We start from the raw sequence: 18,092 nt of genomic DNA on the forward strand, positions 1-18,092 counted from the left end.
TTCCTTCCTGGCAGACCCTCTCCATCCCTCGCTCCATCTCCCCACTAGCCCCTCCCCACCCTCCCCCACTAGCCCCTCCCATTCCCAGTTGTGGTGCTGTTCTGATCCTGTCCTCCACCACCTCTCCCTTCACCGCATGGTTCCTAAATGCCAACAGACCGAGCCCCCCTGTGTGGGGCACCGTGCAGAGCTGGGGGTGGGCTGGGGCAGAACGTGTGTGGGCAGGTGTTGTCTGCCCCAGAGCCTCACTCGGCATGCTGGGAGTGGAGGTATTGGATGCAGGGTCTCTCTGAGCCTCTTTACCCCACTAGCAGTTGGCTGAGATGGTGCACGGCAGGGGCGGCTCACGTAACAGAGCATTACCATGCCCATACACAACAGTATGGCCCTTGCAACTAGTAACTTATTATAGTGCCCATGAAATAAGGAGCATGCCAGCCCCACGTAAACTGACCATATACAGCAATATGGCTGGGACAATATTGACTATATGAGATGGCCCGTGTAACACTGACCATATACAGCAATATGGCCCTTGCTATAATGTGGCCATAAAGTGCAGTATCCTCATATAGGGTAATATGGTCTGTTTAATAATATGGCCCATGTTATATGATCATACCTGGCAATAAAACCCATGCAATAGGGATCATATACGGCAATAGGCCCATGCAATGACCATGTGGTACGGCCCGTGTTATATTGGTCATACATAGCGAGATGACCCTAAGATTGACCCTTGCAGTAATGACCACATATACACTAGAAACGTGGCCGGTACAGTAATGACCATGTATAATTAGTGACATGGCCCATGTTATACGATCATACCTGGCAATATGGCCCATGCAGTAGGGCCCATATATGCTCTAGCAATGTGGCTTGCACAATATCGACTGTATATAGTCTAGTGATATGGTCCATACCATAACGACCCTATATACTCTAGGAGTCTGGACTGTGGAGTAATGATCGTATAACCTGAGCCGTTCTCACTCACCGCCCCAGTAGACAGTTCTCGCCTGCCAGCGTCTCTAGGTGCCAGACAATAACTCATCGCCGAGTGCAGCCCAGTCTGCAGGGGGCGGCTTTCCTTTCTGACTGTGTGTGTGTTGGGTGGGGGGGGGGAGATGGCATTGACTCTACCGGGGGGCATCTGAGCTGGATGGTGGGGTGCACCTCCCCCCCCCCCGGTGCCTGGGAGAGAGACAAGGGCTCTATGCCACGTAGGGTCGGCCGGGCAGCGCACGGCCCTGGCACGTGACACCTGGGCTGGATTTTCCAGGCTCAGGGCTGAGTCCATGTTCCAGAGGCTGGGTTGGTGCCGTGGGGATCTGGGAGCGGGATGTGTGGGGGGGTCGCGCATGGGCCATGGAACCTGTGAGCCCCGAGTCACTGGTTTGAATCCAGCTCAGGGCAGAGGTAAGTTGTTCCCCAGTGAGATGAGTTTAGCAGGTCTCAACATTGCACCGTAATTCACCCTCCGTTGGCACCGGGGGAAGCTTATTCTGCAGCTCCCCAGGTTGTCGGTCTCCTCCGTCCTTTGGACGGGGGCCAGCGGCGGGGTCCTCCCAGGGCGAGGGCGCTGAGTTCACTCGCCAACTGCCACCTCCTCTTGTCTTCTTCACCCCAGTCTTCGCAGGGCGGTGGCCACAGGACCCTGCTTTACGGCCATGCCATCCTGCTCCGCCATTCCCACAGCGGCATGGTGAGTAAGGCCTGGGGGTGGGGGGTGGGGGGTGGGCAGAGCGGGAACAATGCAAAGCAGGGTGGGAGGCCAGGGTGATGGGCACAGTGGCTGGGGTGCAGTGCATGGTGGGTACGTGCACTGGGCAGGATGCCAGGGTGATGGGCACAGCGGATGGGGTGCAGTGCATGGTGGGTACATGTGCTGGGCGGGAGGCCAGAGTGATGGGCACAGCGGATGGGTGCAGTGCATGGTGGGTACGTGCACTGGGCAGGAGGCCAGGGTGATGGGCACAGTGGATGGGTGCAGTGCATGGTGGGTACAGTGCGCTGGGCGGGATCTCATGGCTGGGTGGTCCCCGGGTGTCTCTCTCATCATTGGCACAGTGTCATTTCTTTCCCCGGGGTCACACGGCAGTGTCTGCTCCCTCCTGCAGCCCCACAGGGTGCCCAAAGCACCGGGCGCTCATTGGCGCAGGTGGCACTGGCGCTGTGCCCTTTTCCGATGCCGCTTCTCCAGCGGCTCCAGCGTGTCACTGCCTCATTTTCCTCCGCTGGCTTCTTTCCGTGCCGGTGAAAAACCCTCCCAAACGCGCCGTGTCGGCACGGCCCCGAATGCCCTTCTCCTCCCCAAGCCCCTGCCAGGGCCCAGCAGCTGGGGCTGTATTTTGCTTCCAGGCCGGGCGGCTCTTTTTTAAACTCCCGTGTGATGCGTTCCACGCCCGGTGGGGTCATGGCCTGGAGAATGTCACCAGGCGGCAGGGCGCAGCGCATCTCTGGCAGGAGCAAAGGCCAGACATGGGCTGTCCCCTGAGCTCCCTTCTGCAGAGACGCTGCCAGCTGATTCCCAGCCAAAATGCAGGGTTTAAACCCGGAAGGAAGAAGCCGCCAGTGCGGAGGGACTGGTGGGTTTGGGGCTTGGCTAAGTACTGTTCTGTTAGGCCTTGTGCACACTGGGTGTCCTGCCTCCCAGCCCCCCGCCCACCATCACCCCTCTTCTAGGCTAGAACCCAGGAGTCCTGGCTCCCACACCTCTGCAGGGCCTTCTCCACCAGGCCATGCCACCTCTGCGCCCTGGTAACCCTGCTGCCTGTTTCTCTTCCCCCTCCTCCCCTGACAGTATCTGAGCTGCCTGACCACGTCCCGCTCCCTGACGGACAAACTGGCCTTCGACGTGGGGCTGCAGGAGGACGCCTCAGGTATGGGAGGGAAGACAGGGAATGTGGAGTTTATTGTTTAGGTGTATTACGGTAGTGCCTTGGCATCCCAGTCATGGACCAGGAACCCATTGCGCTAGACACTGTACGTTTTCATTGCTATGAATTAAGTGTATTATGGTAGCACCAAGGCGCCCCACCCATGGACTGGGCTTCTATTGTGCATTGCTGTTGGGGAAACTGAGGCCCTTTAAAACCAGACTCCAGGGGTTCAGGCTCAGAGTCCCTTGGCCCCTCAAAGGGACTTGGCGGGTGCCTGGCTGTGATCAGACTAAAGAAAGAGAGAAGGAGGAACAGGGCCCGTGTCCCCCCAGTTCCTGGAGGGGTGTTCCCAGCTATAGGGTTGTGCCCCTGTTGGGGTGACTGCTGGCCCTGTTGCAGCCCATGGGAGTTTTGCCCCAGTAGGGCCAGGTTACCGCTCCAGTGCCCTGGACCGGCAGGAGGGGGGGAGCCCCAGGGCCCAAGGCAGCAAGGGGTGCAGCAGGCAAGGGGACCCTGCCACTCGGGAGGGGGTGTTTCCATGCCTGGGGGCCAGGGGTGTCCCCTTGGCTGCTGGCCGCACCCAGGCCCTGTCTATGTCCCGTCCCCAGGGGAAGCCTGCTGGTGGACCATCCACCCCGCCTCCAAGCAGCGGTCAGAGGGCGAGAAGGTTCGAGTCGGGGATGACCTCATCTTGGTCAGCGTCTCCTCCGAGCGCTATCTGGTGAGTCGGGGGGTGCATGCGTGTGCGCGTCTGGCCGCCTGTGCGGGCGAGTGTGCCTGGGCGTGCGGGCGCACGTGCGTGTCTGGGTGTGTCCGCGTTCATGCGCGTTGGGTGCCGTGCACGTGTGTGCATCTCTGTGTTTGCGGATGTATGTGTGGGTGTGCGCACGTGTGTACATGGGTTTGGGTGTGCCTGGGTGGGTGTGCATGCACACGGGCGTGCGGCTGTACGTGGTTGCGTGTGCAAGCACCTGTGTGCCTGTGTCTGCTGACCCAGTGACGAGACCCCCTCCGGGGGATAACAGCCCTACTGCGGGGGGTTGGTGGTAAATGAGTGGAGATCTCCCCCCACACAGGTGGGAGAGGCAGGTGGTTCTGGGCCCGGACTCCTGGGTTCATGCCAGTGCAGGCAGCACACAGCGTCATTCCAGCTGTCTCTGGTGCCAGAAGGGACCTGACGCTCCCTCCGTTTTGTCTCTTCTCCCTCACGCTCTGCGCCCTGCCCAGCACCTCTCCACGGCCAGCGGGGACCTGCAGGCCGACGCCTCCTTCATGCAGACCCTCTGGAACATGAATCCCATCTGCTCAGGCTGCGAGGAAGGTGAGTCTCCACCCCCACCCCCCCATCCCACTCCCAGGGGATTCCAGGGCCCTGACGCTGGGCTGGATCCTGGCCCTGGGAACCCTCGCCCCCCTTTACCCCATGCCAGCCCTAAGGGTGGCTTTGAGCCCATGGCCATAACAGGGGGACTGCAGGGCCCTGAGTGGAGGCAAGTCCCTGCCCCTCTGATAGAGAGAGAAGGGAGAGGGGTCAGGACTCCTGGGTTCTACCCTGGCTCTGGGAGGGGAGTGGGGTCTAGTGGTTAGAGCGGTGGGGGGCTGGGAGCCAGGACTCCTGGGTTCCCCTGAGTCATTGACCCTCCCTCCCCTGCACAGACATTCACTGGTTTCTCCTCTCCCACCAGGGTACGTGACGGGTGGCCATGTCATGCGTCTCTTCCACGGGCACATGGATGAATGCCTCACCATCTCCTCCACCGAGCAGGGCGAGGAGGAGCGCAGGTACGGCTTGGAGAGCGCAGCTACACAGACCCCAGCGGGGCTCAACCCCGGGGCCTTCAGCGCTGGGAGCTCAGCCTAAGGTTGCTGCCTGGGACCCCCTGCCCAGCGCCAGAGGGGGAGGGGGGTGGAGAGCCACTTGATCATGTCACCCAAGGGAGGAGCAGCGCTGGACGGGGGGTCGGACTCCTGGGTTCTGTTTCTGGCTCTGTCCGCCCCGCCCCCCACACTGGGCAACCTTGGGTGAGTCACGTCCTGCTCTGTGCCTCAGTTTCCCTTCCCACCCTTTGCAAGCTTTTGGGGGCAGGGACTCTCTCTCATTATGTGTCTGTGCAGTGCCTGGCCCAATGGGGGCCCCTGATCTTGATCTGTTCCATGGGGAGCTGGGGTGTCCCTAATCTGGGCCACACTCCCATGGACGGGACTGGGGGCCCAGCTGGGTTCCCCCTCTCAATGTTCCCCCTCTCTTGTCGGCAGGGTGGTGAACTACGAGGGAGGTGCTGTTTGCACCCATGCCCGCTCCCTCTGGAGGCTGGAGCCCCTGCGCATCAGGTAGGGGAATACCAGGCTCTGCTCCCCGCGGCCCCAGGGAAAGGGGGCACCGACCTGGGACCATGGTGTTGCTCGGAGAGGCTGGTGCTGGATGATGCGGGGTGGGAGCAGAGACTGTATGGACAGGGGGACTGTATAGACAGGGATGTGAGCAACTGTATGGACTGGGGGGACTGTATGGACTGGAGGATCGGGGATTGTATAGGCCAGGGGGTCAGGGACTATATGGACTGGGGGGACTGCATGGATCAGGGAGTCCGGGACTCTATGGACAAGGGAACTGTATGGACTGGCGCGTAAAGGACCATATGGCCCATGGGAGGCTGGGGACTGTACGGACGGGAGGCCAGGGACTAGACAAATGGGGGTTGGGAGGCTGGTTCGAATCCAGCCCCAATCGTTGCGTCCAATGGGCGGGATTGCCGGAGCCATCGTGTGGGGCTAGCGGCGGGTCTCTGTCCCCCGGGCAGCTGGAGTGGGAGCTACATGCGGTGGGGGCAGCTGTTCCGGGTGCGGCACGTTACCACCGGGCGCTACCTGGCGCTGAGCGAGGAGAGGGGGCTCGTCGTGGTGGACGCGGAGAAGGCCCACACCAAGGCCACGGCCTTCTGCTTCCGCGCCTCCAAGGTGAGAGTGGGGCCGTGGAGGGCGGGGCAGGAGCCAGGCTCCTAAAATTTGTTCCCATTGGGTCTGGGATTCTCCTTCCCTTCCCGTAGTGTTGAGTGTGGGAGTATAAGCAGCCCCGCCCCCCACCCCAGAAGTGGCTGCATCCCAGCGCCAGTGGGACTGACGCCGTGCGGTGATGGTGTGAAGCGGGTGGCTGGATTCCCCTCGCCCAACCCCAGGCGCCGGGACGGGCAGCGCTGACTGCCGAGTAACTCCCCTGGTGTGAGGCGGGGGCAGCCAGTGGGGTGCCCCCCCTTGTGACGGCTGAGCCGAGGGTGGGGGACATGGCTGCACGTGGCACAGATGCCCCCTGGCCAGGCTGAGGCATATCTCCGTGTGGCCCGGGGAGCTGGCCCCTGAGCTGAGGGCCTTTCCCCATCTTATCCCGCCGAGTTCACAGCCCCCTCCCCACCGTTCCCCCCACTCACAGCCCCCCTGCTCTGTCCCCGCCCTCCTTGTTCACCCCACATTCACGGCCTGCTTTGTGGTGGCCCCCCTGCACCTATGGCTCTCCCGCCCCCCCCCCCCATGTTTTTATCCCCCCCCCACATGCTTGGGCCCCCCTCCACTGCCCCCAGCGTTCACAGCTCTTGTCCCCCCATATTCACGGCTCCCTCTTCCCCCCCATTCATGGCGACCCACACCCCCATGTTGACGGCTCCCCCTCCTCCACATTGTCGCCCCCCTCTCCCCCCCCGCAGGAGAAGCTGGACGTGGCCCCCAAACGGGACGTGGAGGGCATGGGCGCCTCTGAGATCAAGTACGGCGAGTCCATGTGCTTCGTGCAGCACGCGGCCAGCGGCCTGTGGCTGACGTACGCGGCGGCCGACGCCAAGGCCCTGCGCCTGGGGCTGCTCAAGAGGAAGGTGAGGGGCGGGGGGGCCGCGCTGGGGGTCCCTGGGGCTGCTCAAGAGGAAGGGGAGGGCTGGGCGGGAAGGGGAGGCTGGGGGACACCTGTACCCCACTCACCCCACGGCTCTGCCCCCCCCCCAGGCCATCCTGCACCAGGAGGGGCACATGGACGACGCCCTGTCCTTGACCCGCTGCCAGCACGAGGAGTCACAGGCCGCCCGCATCATCTACAGCACCAGCGGCCTCTACAGCCACTTCATCCGGTGGGCTGGGGGGCCGGGGCCGGGGGGGGCTGAGCCTGCGGGGAGAGGTCAGAGGAGGGAGATGAACTCGGGGGGGAGGGGCTGAGTCCTGAGGAGGGAAATGGGAAAGGGGGGGAATGAAGCCAGGGGGTGCAGAACCAAGGGAGAGGTTGGAGATCGGGGGGGGGCTCGACCTGGCTGGTGGGGCTGTGAAGACTGGGGGAGGCTGATCTCTGCCAGTCGGCTGGGTGGATGCCCGGGTCCCTCCCTGCCTGCTCTGGGGGCCAGTCCCAGAGGGTGTGGGGAGCAGGTCACGCTCTGGGGACCCCTAAGCTGGGGAGGGGCAGGCGCAGTCTCTCCTGCCCCTGAACAGGCTCCCTCCCGATGGCTCCCCCAAATTCCCCCCTCCCCGGCCGGGGGACTCTGGCCCTTTCCTGCTGGTGGCAGCGGTGGGATCCCCCCTCCAGTGGGGCTGGGCTGACTCCCCTCCCCCCTGTGGTGCTGGCAGGGGCCTGGACAGCCTGAGCGGGAAGGGCAAAGCGGGTGCCACGGTGGCGCTGCCCATCGACGGCATGATTCTGAGCCTGCAGGATCTGATCGCCTACTTCCAGCACCCCGAGGACGAGCTGCGGCACGAGGAGAAGCAGGGCCGGCTGCGCTCGCTCAAGAGCCGCCAGAACCTCTTCCAGGAGGAGGTCAGTGGGTGGGGGGGGGGAACAACACCGTGTGGGAGGGGTGCGGGTGGGGGGTCGTGTCATCACACACTGCAGGCGCTCTCCCCCCGGCAGTCAGGGCAGGCCCCAGTGCGGTGCTAGGGGGCGCTGTGCAGCAAGAAGCTACATTCAGCCTTGGGCGAAGGATCCCTGTATAAACAGCTGCGCACCAGACCTGGCTGCATCTCAGTGACAGGGTGAGCGATTCAGGAGGAGGGGGAATGGGAACCCGCCATTGGGGGCCTGGAGGGGTTCTCCGGTGGTGGGGGCAGGCAGGGTGTCAGCCCCTTTGGGTGGGTAGGGGCCAGTGCACGGGAACGTGACAGCCATGCTCTGCTCCCCGCAGGGCATGATCATGCTGGTCCTGAACTGCATCGACCGCCTCAACCTGTACAGCACGGCCGCCCACTTCGCTGAGTTTGCCGGCGAGGAGGCAGCTGAGTCCTGGAAGGAGATCGTCAACCTGCTGTATGAGCTGCTGGGTGCGTGGGCCACGGGACAGGAGGGGGGTCAGCCCCACACTGGCGAGGCTGGGTCCCTGGGAGCTGGAGGCCGGGGGCTGGTGTGTGTGGACGGGACCCATCCTGGGGAGACTGGCAGGCCTAGAGGGCGGGGAGAATTCAGTCCCAGCTGCAGGATTTCCAGGTGCTGAGCTGTGGGCCTGCCCCCCGGAGCGTGCTCCTGGAGGGGCAGAGCAGAGGGGCCTGCTTCGAGTTGGGGTGGGGAAGGTGGCCCCCCCTGACGGCCCCTCTCTCGCCCCGCAGCCTCACTGATCCGGGGAAACCGCTCCAACTGCGCCCTCTTCTCCAACAACCTGGACTGGCTGGTCAGCAAGCTGGACCGGCTGGAGGCCTCTTCCGGTGAGTCTGGGCAAGCGGGAGGTCGTGCCCCGGCCAGGCTGCGTCCAGGGGCAGAGAGGTGAATGGCTGGGACCCCCACATGGCCGTGAAAATGTCCCCTGCCTGGCAAAGGCCTGGCCAGCTGCATGGACGTGCACTCGGAGACACACACGTGTGCTCCACACAGATCCGTGCTGTGTCGTGTCGCACATTGCACGTGTGTGTGGACAGACGCACGGACACGCTCGCTGATGCACACACCTGCATTTCCACACAGCCCTGTGTTGCTTGCACACTGCACCTGCGGCCAGGCAGGAATACACGGGCTGTGATACACCCGTCCAGATCCATCTGTGTGCTCATGTCAGCATGGGGCAGCTACGCCCCTGCCCGTGCACATGTGGATCCAGGTGCCCGCTCGTGCCCGCTGTGCTGTGCACACGCACCCCCTGGGCCCCTCAGGTGCGTGCGTTGCACTCGCCACAGTCAGGCATCCAGCGGCGCGCGCACACTCACGGCCCGGTGCCCCCTGCCAGGGATCCTGGAGGTGCTGTACTGCGTCCTCATCGAGAGCCCCGAGGTGCTGAACATCATCCAGGAGAACCACATCAAATCCATCATCTCCCTGCTGGACAAGCACGGCCGCAACCACAAGGTCAGGGTGTCGCCCGGGCCGGATCCTCGGCTCTCCCGCCCCTGCCTTGGGGGCAGAGACAGGCTGGGGAGGGATAAGGATAAGGGTAAGGCCCCTTTGTGGGTCCGTATTCTGGGTCTTGTCCATCCCCTGCTGTCAGTGAGAGCAACCCCCGGACTGCTGTAACTTACACTGCGCCCCCATGGGCCCTGGGGGGCAGAGGATAGCCACAGTGCCGTGCGCTCTGGCCACGCCCCAGATCCTCCCCCTATGGGCCCTGGGGCAGAGAATGGCCACAGCGCCGTGCGCTCCGGCCACGCCCCAGATCCTCCCTCTATGGGCCCTGGGGCAGAGAATAGCCACAGTGCCGTGCGCTCCGGCCACGCCCCAGATCCTCCCTCTATGGGCCCTGGGGCAGAGAATAGCCAAAGTGCCGTGCGCTCCGGCCACCCCGTGACCCGCTTCTCTCTGTTTTGAAACTCAATCCATTTCCTGAGGTGGCCAACAGGGCTGTTTCTCCAGGAGCTGGCTGGCCGGGCCGGGCCGGGCCGGGCCGGGCTCCCATATCCCAGGTGAAATCCCAGCGCTGTCTCCTCTCTGTTCCGGTAGGTCCTTGACGTGCTCTGCTCTCTGTGCGTCTGTAACGGGGTGGCTGTCCGCTCCAACCAGAACCTCATCACCGAGAACCTGCTCCCCCGCCGTGACCTGCTCCTGCAGACCAGCCTCATCAACTACGTCACCAGGTGGGGCAGGGACCGGCCAGCCACCTAGGGCTCACTTCCTGCTCTGAATCCTCGCACCATGTTGCTGTACAGCTGTTAAACAGATGTGGCTGCATCTCCCCAGTGCCCCACCCCAGAGGTGGCTGCATCTCTGCACCGGGCGAGGCGTGGTACCTTGTAGTTTGCAAGGTGCATAAAGTACGCTGGGGGAGGGGGGGCGTTATTCCTGCTCCCTCCCTCCCCAGAGCTGATACCCCCTTCTCTGTCCCCGGCAGCATGCGCCCCAACATCTTCCTGGGCACGCACGAGGGCTCGACGCAGTACAAGAAGTGGTACTACGAGCTGATCGTGGACTACGTGGAGCCCTTCGTCACGGCGCAGGCCACCCACCTGCGCGTAGGCTGGGCCATGACCGAGGGCTACAGCCCCTACCCCGGGGGCGGGGAGGGCTGGGGCGGCAACGGCGTGGGCGACGACCTGTACTCCTTCGCCTTTGATGGCCTGCACCTCTGGTCAGGTACGAGCCCTGGCACCCGCCAGCGCTGCCCAGGCTGGGCGCTGGGAACCTCTAGCAGCGGGGGGGGGGGGGGAGGCGGAGCTGGCATGGGGATGTCACAGGGGGAGCACGTGATTTTGCACACTGTCCTCCTGCACCCACCCATGCTCGCTCTCGCACATGCTGTCTTGTGCATGCTCTTGTCACGCTCATGTTCTCTTGCACACTCTTTGCACACTGCTCACTATTATACACACACTCACATTAGCTTGGGTGCTCTGTCTTGAACACTTGTTGCACATTCACTAATGCTCACTCTTATGCGTGCCCTATTTCTCTTTTGCACACTTCTGCGCACATTGACAGTCCCTTGCTTGTTCTTTTGTGCACAGACATTCGGTGCATACTCACTCATCCACTCTTGTACATATGCATGTTCTCTTGTGTGTTCTCTCTTGCACAATTGTTGCACACTTACTCAGGCACTCTTATGCACACACATTCTCTCGTGTGCACTGTCTGACACGCTGTCTTGAACACTTGTTGCACACTGAGTCTCGCATGCTTTTACACACACTATTTCTCTTGCACGTTCTTTTGCACTCTTATGTGCACGCTGACATTCTCTTGCATGGCCTCTGTTGCACGTTCGTTACTCAGGTACTCACACACACAGGCACACTCTTGGGTATTCTCTCTTGCACACTTGCATGCGCGTGCCCTCTCTATCACACTTGCTCTTTGCACCCTGTTGGTAAATTGCATAGTCAGTTGCTCGATCAGGCTTTGGTTCACTATGAAATATACTCAGCCAGGCCTGTTGCTAACAGTCGGCTATAAGCTAGCAGAGGAAGAAAGGCTCAGTGTGACCCCAGTCTCCGGGAAGCCGCCTCATGCGGCGCTGTCATGTTCACCTTGCGCAGGCGGTTTGTTCCCCAAATGACACCCCTAAAGCCGTGTTTGTACCCAACCTGTACATGAGTCCAGGCTCCTGTGTACGTCATCTGCAACTAGATTTCCCCAGCCAGCTTCCCACCTCGCCTTCTCGTGCCCCAGCGCGCCCCTTCTCTGTGCTGAACGCACGCCTTGCGGGTACCAATGGGCGTGAAGCCACCTCCTCAGCTTGTGCCAGGCAGAACAGTCCTACGTCTGGTCCTTTTCCTTTGGGACATGCCAGGCTGGCGTGGGCAAATAACTCCTGGCAGGTCACTAGGGTGAAAGACCTGCGTGTCCTGAGCCGTGTGGAGTTCAGCCCATGGCAGGAGTGCCTGGATGCCCAGTGTCGGAGAACAGCACAGCCCCGTTCGGGCTTTGTAGCGGCTACCTTGGTTGTGCCGCATGCAGACTCGTGGCTGCGTGGCGTGGCCGTTGCTAGCCAGCAGGCATTGGTCACCCCCCCACTCGTGCTATCCTGGCACCCACATTTCTCGCCCCCTCTGTTTGCCGTGTCTCTTTGCACCCGCGCCCTCCCCTGACCCTTTCTCTCTGCCCTGCTCCTTTCGCCCACCGCCCCTCCGCACTCGCGCTCTCCGGCCTCTCACCGCCCTCCCGTCCGCCCGCGCAGGTCGCGTGGCCCGCGCCGTGGCATCGCCCAACCAGCACACGCTGGCGGCCGACGACGTGGTCAGCTGCTGCCTGGACCTGAGCGTGCCCAGCATGTCCTTCCGCATCAACGGCTTCCCCGTGCAGGGCATGTTCGAGAACTTCAACGTGGACGGGCTCTTCTTCCCCGTAGTCAGCTTCTCCGCCGGCATCAAGTGAGCCGGGGGACCGGGGGGACTGGAGGTGGGGATAGGAAGTGGGGTGAGGAGGGGGAGGAGAAGTGGGGGGGCTGAGGGGAGAGGAAGGGGTGGAGGAATAGGGGGCACAGGGAGGGAGTTGATGGGGGTGCGGATGGAATGGAGGAATAGGGGGCTGTAGGGTAGGAAGGGGTAGTGGGGGGAAGGGTGGGAGAATTGGTGGGGGGGGCTGCGGAGGGTGGGGAGGAGGGATCCAGAGAGGGAGAAGTGGGGAAAGGGATCTGACCTTCACCCCCCCAACCCTCTCCTGCACCCAACCCCCCGCAGGGTCCGCTTCCTCCTAGGGGGCCGCCACGGCGACTTCAAGTTCCTGCCCCCCCCCGGCTACGCGCCCTGCTTCGAGGCTCTGCTGCCCCGCGAGCGGATGCGGGTGGAGCCCATCAAGGAGTACAGGCAGGACTGGGGGGGCATCCGCAGCCTGCTGGGACCCACCCAGGCCCTGTCCCACACGGCCTTCACCCCCTGCCCCGTGGACACCCTGCAGGTAGCGCCCGCCACTGGGCCCCTGCCCTGGGGATCGGGGGTGGGGACCCGCCTGGCCAGGAGGGGGAATTTTGGGGGAGGGACCCGCTTGGCAGGGTGGAGGGGATAGGTAGGAGGGACCCCTGCCTGCCCTGAGGGAAGGACTGTGGGGGGCTCTCAGCCTGCCCCGGCTGGGGGGGGGGAACCTGGCTAGCCCAGGGGATGTTCCCCAGTCGGGCACTGGGATGGGGGAGTTGCCCAGCTCCCAGGCGCTGACCCCCCCATCCTTGCCAGGACCCTCCATGCGGAGGCCGGGCCCCACTTGGGGGCATCCCCCAAGGCAGGGCTGAGTCACACAGGTGGGGGCTGCAGGGGTGGGTGGCGGCGCTGGCCAGGCTGGAGGCCTGTCTAACCCCTCCCCCCACAGATCGTCCTCCCCCCCCACCTGGAGAGGATCCGTGAGAAGCTGGCCGAGAATATCCACGAGCTGTGGGCGCTGACCCGGATCGAGCAGGGCTGGACCTACGGGCCCGTGAGTGTCCCCCATGCCCCCCATCCCCTCTCACCCCTACGGGCCTGTGAGTGCCCCCCAGACGCCTCCATCCTCCCCCAGAAGACAGTGACTGTCCCCCCATATCTCCTCCTCCTATGAGCCTGCTTTCCCCCATCCATCCTGACTGCTTCTCACCAGCAAGTGCTTCTGCCCCTGCCCCACCCCTGTTGCCCCTACCTCACTCCCCACTGCGGACCAGGGATGCCCCCGGGCAGGAAGGAGCCTGAGCCAGCCTCCCCCACCGGCCGCTGGCCCTTGAGTTCCTGCTTTTCAGCTGGGTCCCCTGGCAGCCCAGCCCAGCCCTCCAGACCTGGCCCACTCATGCCCCCACAGAACCCCCTAGCCCAGCCTGTGGCCCCCAGAACCCCCAGCCCTGCCCAGCCCCTTTCCCAGAACCCCCAGCTGCTCCCTGCTGGCGTGGGGTGTGTGGGGGTGGGGTGTCAGTGGGCCGCTGACCCCTCTCCTCCCCCGGCTCAGATCCGGGACGACAACAAGCAGCTGCACCCCTGCCTGCTGGATTTCCACAGCCTGCCTGAGCCGGAGAGGAACTACAACCTGCAGATGTCCGGGGAGACATTGAAGTGAGGGGGGGAGGGCTGGAGATGGGGGTAATGTCGGGGGGGGGAGGGGGGCTCAGAAACATGGGCGAGAATGGGTTGGGGAGCTGAGCATGTGGAGCGTTAGCCCCCCCCCCCCACACACACACACACTAGGGGGTGGGAGAGGGATGTCCAGCTGGGGCAGGGTCCGTATGGTGGAGGGGTTGATGGTGGGGGGGGTTGGCGGCTGGGTGGGAGGATGGGGGGGCTCATCTGGGGGGCAGTGGGGGTTTGGCGGCTGGGTGGGGGGCTTGTCTCTGGGGGGCTGTCGGGGAGCTGACCCCCCCCTCCCATTGCCGTGTCCCCCCGCAGGACGCTCCTGGCGCTGGGCTGCCATGTGGGGATGGCTGACGAGAAGGCTGAGGAGAACCTCAAGAAGATCAAGCTGCCCAAGACGTGGGTGCTGCCTGGGGGGCCGGGCAGGGCGGGGGGGCAGGGCAGGCCCTCCAGGAGCTGTCCCGGGACGCTGTGGGCGGTGCTTGGCCTGGGGCATTTGACCTTTGACCCCCAAGTCAACCAAATAAATGGGGGGGTTGGTTCTTCCCCCCACCCCTCAGCATTGTCGTACTGGCAGGACGTGAGGTGGAGGAAATGGGCGGGCGGCAGTCTGATGTGGGGGGCATCCCGGGCTGCGTGATTGGGGAGGCGGGCACCACAGATCCGCAGGCCGGTCTCAGCAGCAGTCCCCAGGCAGACCCGCCGGGGTGCCAGCCCCCACTTAGGGGCACTCGCCCGCCCCTTGGCCACACCACCTCCTGGGACCGACCCTTGGTGCCTCCAGCCCCCCTGCTTCACACCAGGAGCTCCCCTCAGTGCATCCACATGGTTTGGAGGCCTGGGGCGGTTATGCCCCCAAAGGGCACGATCTGGAGTGACTCCCACCAGCGCTGGGAACAAAGGAGGGTTTATTGGCCAGCTGGCCACAGCGTGGAAAGCCTAGTTAATGCAGAGAACAGAAAGCTGCAGCCTTGTCCATCCGGGTCCGCCCTGAGCCCTCCAGCCTCTCTCGAGGGCCAGGCCAGGAGTACTGTCTCCCCTCAGCCCCACTTCACAACCCCCTACCCCACCTGTCCCTCCGTCCTTTGTTCCCCAGCTGCTCACACCTCGCCGGCTGGCCATTGTCTTCTGGGACGCTCCATGGGCCTGAGGCCCGGCCCGCAGGCAGCCAGGCCTCACCACCCCATCTCTGGGTCTCTGCAAAGATCAAACAACCTTCTCCCGCTGCCTTGTTAACCAGGCACCACATAGGGGAAACTGAGGCACACACACTAGTCATCCAAAATAGTGTACAAAATTCCCACTCTGTCATGGAGTGGGGACACTGGGCTTGGCCGGTCTGGGGAGGGGGAGATACCGGGCTAGATGGTGTGGTCCAGTCCGGGTGGGGAGGCGGGAGATGGAGTTTTATTGGCAGGTTCTATAGCAAATTCCTTCCCCCGGCAGGTACATGATGTCCAATGGCTACAAGCCGGCCCCCCTGGATCTGGCCCACGTCAAGCTGACCCCGGCCCAGAACACACTGGTGGACAAGCTGGCCGAGAACGGGCACAACGTGTGGGCCCGGGACCGCGTGAGCCAGGGCTGGACCTATAGCATTGTGCAGGTAGGGGGCTGGGAGAGCTGTGGGGTCCAGGGAGCCCAAGGAGGCTGCGGGGAAGAGGCTGGGGGGGAGGTTCTAGAGGCTGGGGGACTGAAGGGCGCTTGTGCTGTCTTCTGGTTCGTGGGACCCGCCCCACTGGAGGCATGGAGTGACTGCAGGGGTGAGAAGGAGCGGGGGCTGGTGGTTAGAGTGGGGAGGGCTGGGAGCCCGGACTCCTGGGTTCTCTCGCTGGCTCTGCCTCGTTCTCCATCAGCGACCCAGGGCCGTGGTCCCTCCCTGCCTCACAAGAGGCTGTGTAGGGGGAGCGGGGGAGCGACGTCAGTTCAGGTGCTTTGAGATCCACAGAGGGAAGGGTGGGCGGCCAGCGTTATCCCTCCCAGGTGGCGGGGTTTGGACTGGCTTGGGAGCAGCTCCTCTCGGTTTCCCCCGTGCCTGCGTCTGCGGCGTGTGCCCCAGGACATCAAGAACAAGCGGAACCCGCGCCTGGTGCCCTACAACCTGCTGGACGAACGGACCAAGAGGACGAATCGCAACAGCCTGTGCGAGGCCGTGCGCACGCTGATCGGCTACGGCTACAACATCGAGCCCCCCGACCAGGAGACCTGTGAGTGCCCCCCGGGACCTTCCCCCGGGCCCCCTGCCCTGGTGGGGCCCCTCCCCTGGAGAGAAGGGGCAGTGTGGAGGAGGGGGCAGGGTGGGGGAGGGGCGTGGTGTATGGGGGGGGGGGGGCAGGCAGGCCCGGGGTGACCCTGCCCTCGCCCTGCAGCGGCACAGGGGGTGCCCACGGCGCGCTCGGAGCGGCTGCGCATCTTCCGGGCGGAGCAGTGCTACGCGGTGCGGGCCGGGAAGTGGTACTTCGAGTTCGAGGCGGTGACCACGGGCGAGATGCGCGTGGGCTGGGCCCGGCCAGACGTGCGCCCCGACGTGGAGCTGGGGGCCGACGAGCTCGCCTACGTCTTCAACGGGCACCGGGTGAGTGGGGGGAGGGCCTGGCTGGGCTGGCTTGGGCCCCCCGGCCTGATATCCACCTCCCCCCTGCCGGATCAGACCAACAGCCCCCCCCCCCCGCCCAATATCCCCCCCTCCCTGATACCCTGGGTCCCCCCATGGGCCCGTCTAGCCCGGCATCCCCCCCGGCTCATACCCTCTGGCGCGTCATTCCCTGGCCGTGCTGGCCCAGCGCCCTCTGCTGCAGAGAGCCCAAATGCCTCCCATCATGCCCCGGCCACTGTGCCCCATGCGCCAGCAGTGCCAGCCCAGGCCCCAGCGCCTTTCCCAGAAGCTGACCCCCCCTTCTGCTCCCCCACCAGGGCCAGCGCTGGCACGTGGGCAGCGAGCCCTTCGGCCGCTCCTGGCAGCCGGGCGACGTGGTCGGCTGCATGATCGACCTGAATGAGAACCACATCATGTTCACACTCAACGGGGAGATGCTGATCAGCGACTCAGGCTCCGAGCTGGCCTTCAAGGACATTGAGATCGGAGAGGGTGAGGGGCTGGGGGCCAGGATGCCTGGGTTCTATTCCCGGCTCTGGGAGGGGAGTGGGGTCTAGTGGTTAGAGTGAGGGGGCTGGGGGCCAGGATGCCTGGGTTCTATTCCCGGCTCTGGGAGGGGAGTGGGGTCTAGTGGTTAGAGTGAGGGGGCTGGGGGCCAGGACGCCTGGGTTCTATTCCCGGCTCTGGGAGGGGAGTGGGGTCTAGTGGTTAGAGTGAGGGGGCTGGGGGCCAGGACTCCTGGGTTCTTCCCAGCTCTGGGAGGGGAGTGGGATCTCGTGGTTAGAGCACCTGGCTTGGCGCCAGGATGCCTGGGTTCTGTTCCTGGCGTGGGCACTGCCCTGTCGGATGCCCCCTCTTTGCACTCTGCCAGGAGCCCAGCTGATCCTGCTGTGGTGCTGCCCTGTCTTGCAGGCTTCCTCCCGGTGTGCAGCTTGGGCCTCTCCCAGGTGGGGCGGCTCAACCTGGGCCAGGACGTGAGCAGCCTGCGCTACTTCCCCATCTGCGGCCTGCAGGAGGGCTACGAGCCCTTCGCCATCAACATGAAGCGCGACATCAGCATGTGGTTCAGCAAGAGCCTGCCGCAGTTCTGGCCCCTGCCCCCCGAGCACCCCCAATACGAGGTGAGGGGGCTCCTGGCCTGGGGAGCAGCCGGAGGGGCCTCGGTTTGGCGTTGGCAAGTGGGGCCCCCATGCTGTGTGGGAGGCTGCCTCCAGCTATGGGGGTTGATTTTGGGGAGGCCCCAGCTATACAGACTCAGTGGGGTGTGGGGGGGGCACTGGCTGCAGGGATTGAATGGGGGATGCTTGGGGGGGGGGACCAAACAGGGGGGCCCGATGCAAGGTGAGAGCAACGTTTCCCAGGGGCTGCAGGGTGCCGGCCCAGCGCTGCCCCTGCCCGGTTCGTGGCCATGGCTTCCAAGGAGCAGGGCGCCCGGCCCCGGCTCTGCCCCGCCGACCACGCAGCCCCGAGGCGTGCAGCGAGCTCCAGGGTAGGTCCCAGAGCGGAGCCAGGAGCCGGGTCGAACGCAACCGGTCACGCGCCTGCAGCCAGGGCTGAATCAAGGAGCCGGGGCTCACGCCGGGTTCCTGCAGGCGATGTCCACGTGGGGGGCAGACGGGGAGCTGGGCGCCTGGTACCTCCATCTGTAATACCCGTCCGTCCGTCTCGCAGTGACTGTCCGCCCAGCGGGCAGCTAGCTCTGTCTG

At 64.2% G+C, this 18,092-nt stretch overlaps 1 protein-coding gene across 2 annotated transcripts in view; it reads left to right on the forward strand.

Moving 5' to 3' along the window:
• The window catches only part of RYR1 (ryanodine receptor 1), a 78,869-nt gene that overhangs the window by 8,583 nt on the left and 52,194 nt on the right, over positions 1-18,092 (forward strand). For both annotated transcript variants that reach the window (XM_067556744.1, XM_067556745.1), the window contains exons 4-28: positions 1,634-1,708; positions 2,807-2,885; positions 3,494-3,606; positions 4,113-4,206; positions 4,571-4,667; positions 5,142-5,216; positions 5,687-5,843; positions 6,584-6,748; positions 6,876-6,997; positions 7,485-7,671; positions 8,036-8,171; positions 8,454-8,549; positions 9,065-9,183; positions 9,772-9,905; positions 10,160-10,401; positions 11,945-12,137; positions 12,447-12,663; positions 13,069-13,173; positions 13,672-13,775; positions 14,106-14,189; positions 15,237-15,396; positions 15,850-15,997; positions 16,160-16,365; positions 16,704-16,878; positions 17,299-17,507. In XM_067556744.1, the coding sequence (XP_067412845.1) occupies positions 1,634-1,708; positions 2,807-2,885; positions 3,494-3,606; positions 4,113-4,206; positions 4,571-4,667; positions 5,142-5,216; positions 5,687-5,843; positions 6,584-6,748; positions 6,876-6,997; positions 7,485-7,671; positions 8,036-8,171; positions 8,454-8,549; positions 9,065-9,183; positions 9,772-9,905; positions 10,160-10,401; positions 11,945-12,137; positions 12,447-12,663; positions 13,069-13,173; positions 13,672-13,775; positions 14,106-14,189; positions 15,237-15,396; positions 15,850-15,997; positions 16,160-16,365; positions 16,704-16,878; positions 17,299-17,507 (3,492 nt within the window). The remainder of the gene's footprint in view (positions 1-1,633; positions 1,709-2,806; positions 2,886-3,493; positions 3,607-4,112; positions 4,207-4,570; positions 4,668-5,141; positions 5,217-5,686; positions 5,844-6,583; positions 6,749-6,875; positions 6,998-7,484; positions 7,672-8,035; positions 8,172-8,453; positions 8,550-9,064; positions 9,184-9,771; positions 9,906-10,159; positions 10,402-11,944; positions 12,138-12,446; positions 12,664-13,068; positions 13,174-13,671; positions 13,776-14,105; positions 14,190-15,236; positions 15,397-15,849; positions 15,998-16,159; positions 16,366-16,703; positions 16,879-17,298; positions 17,508-18,092) is intronic.

The sequence above is a fragment of the Emydura macquarii genome, unplaced genomic scaffold, assembly GCF_026122565.2.
Source record: "Emydura macquarii macquarii isolate MOO-44397 ecotype Brisbane River unplaced genomic scaffold, CSIRO-AGI_Emac_v2 contig_1790, whole genome shotgun sequence".
Taxonomy (NCBI): domain Eukaryota; kingdom Metazoa; phylum Chordata; order Testudines; family Chelidae; genus Emydura; species Emydura macquarii.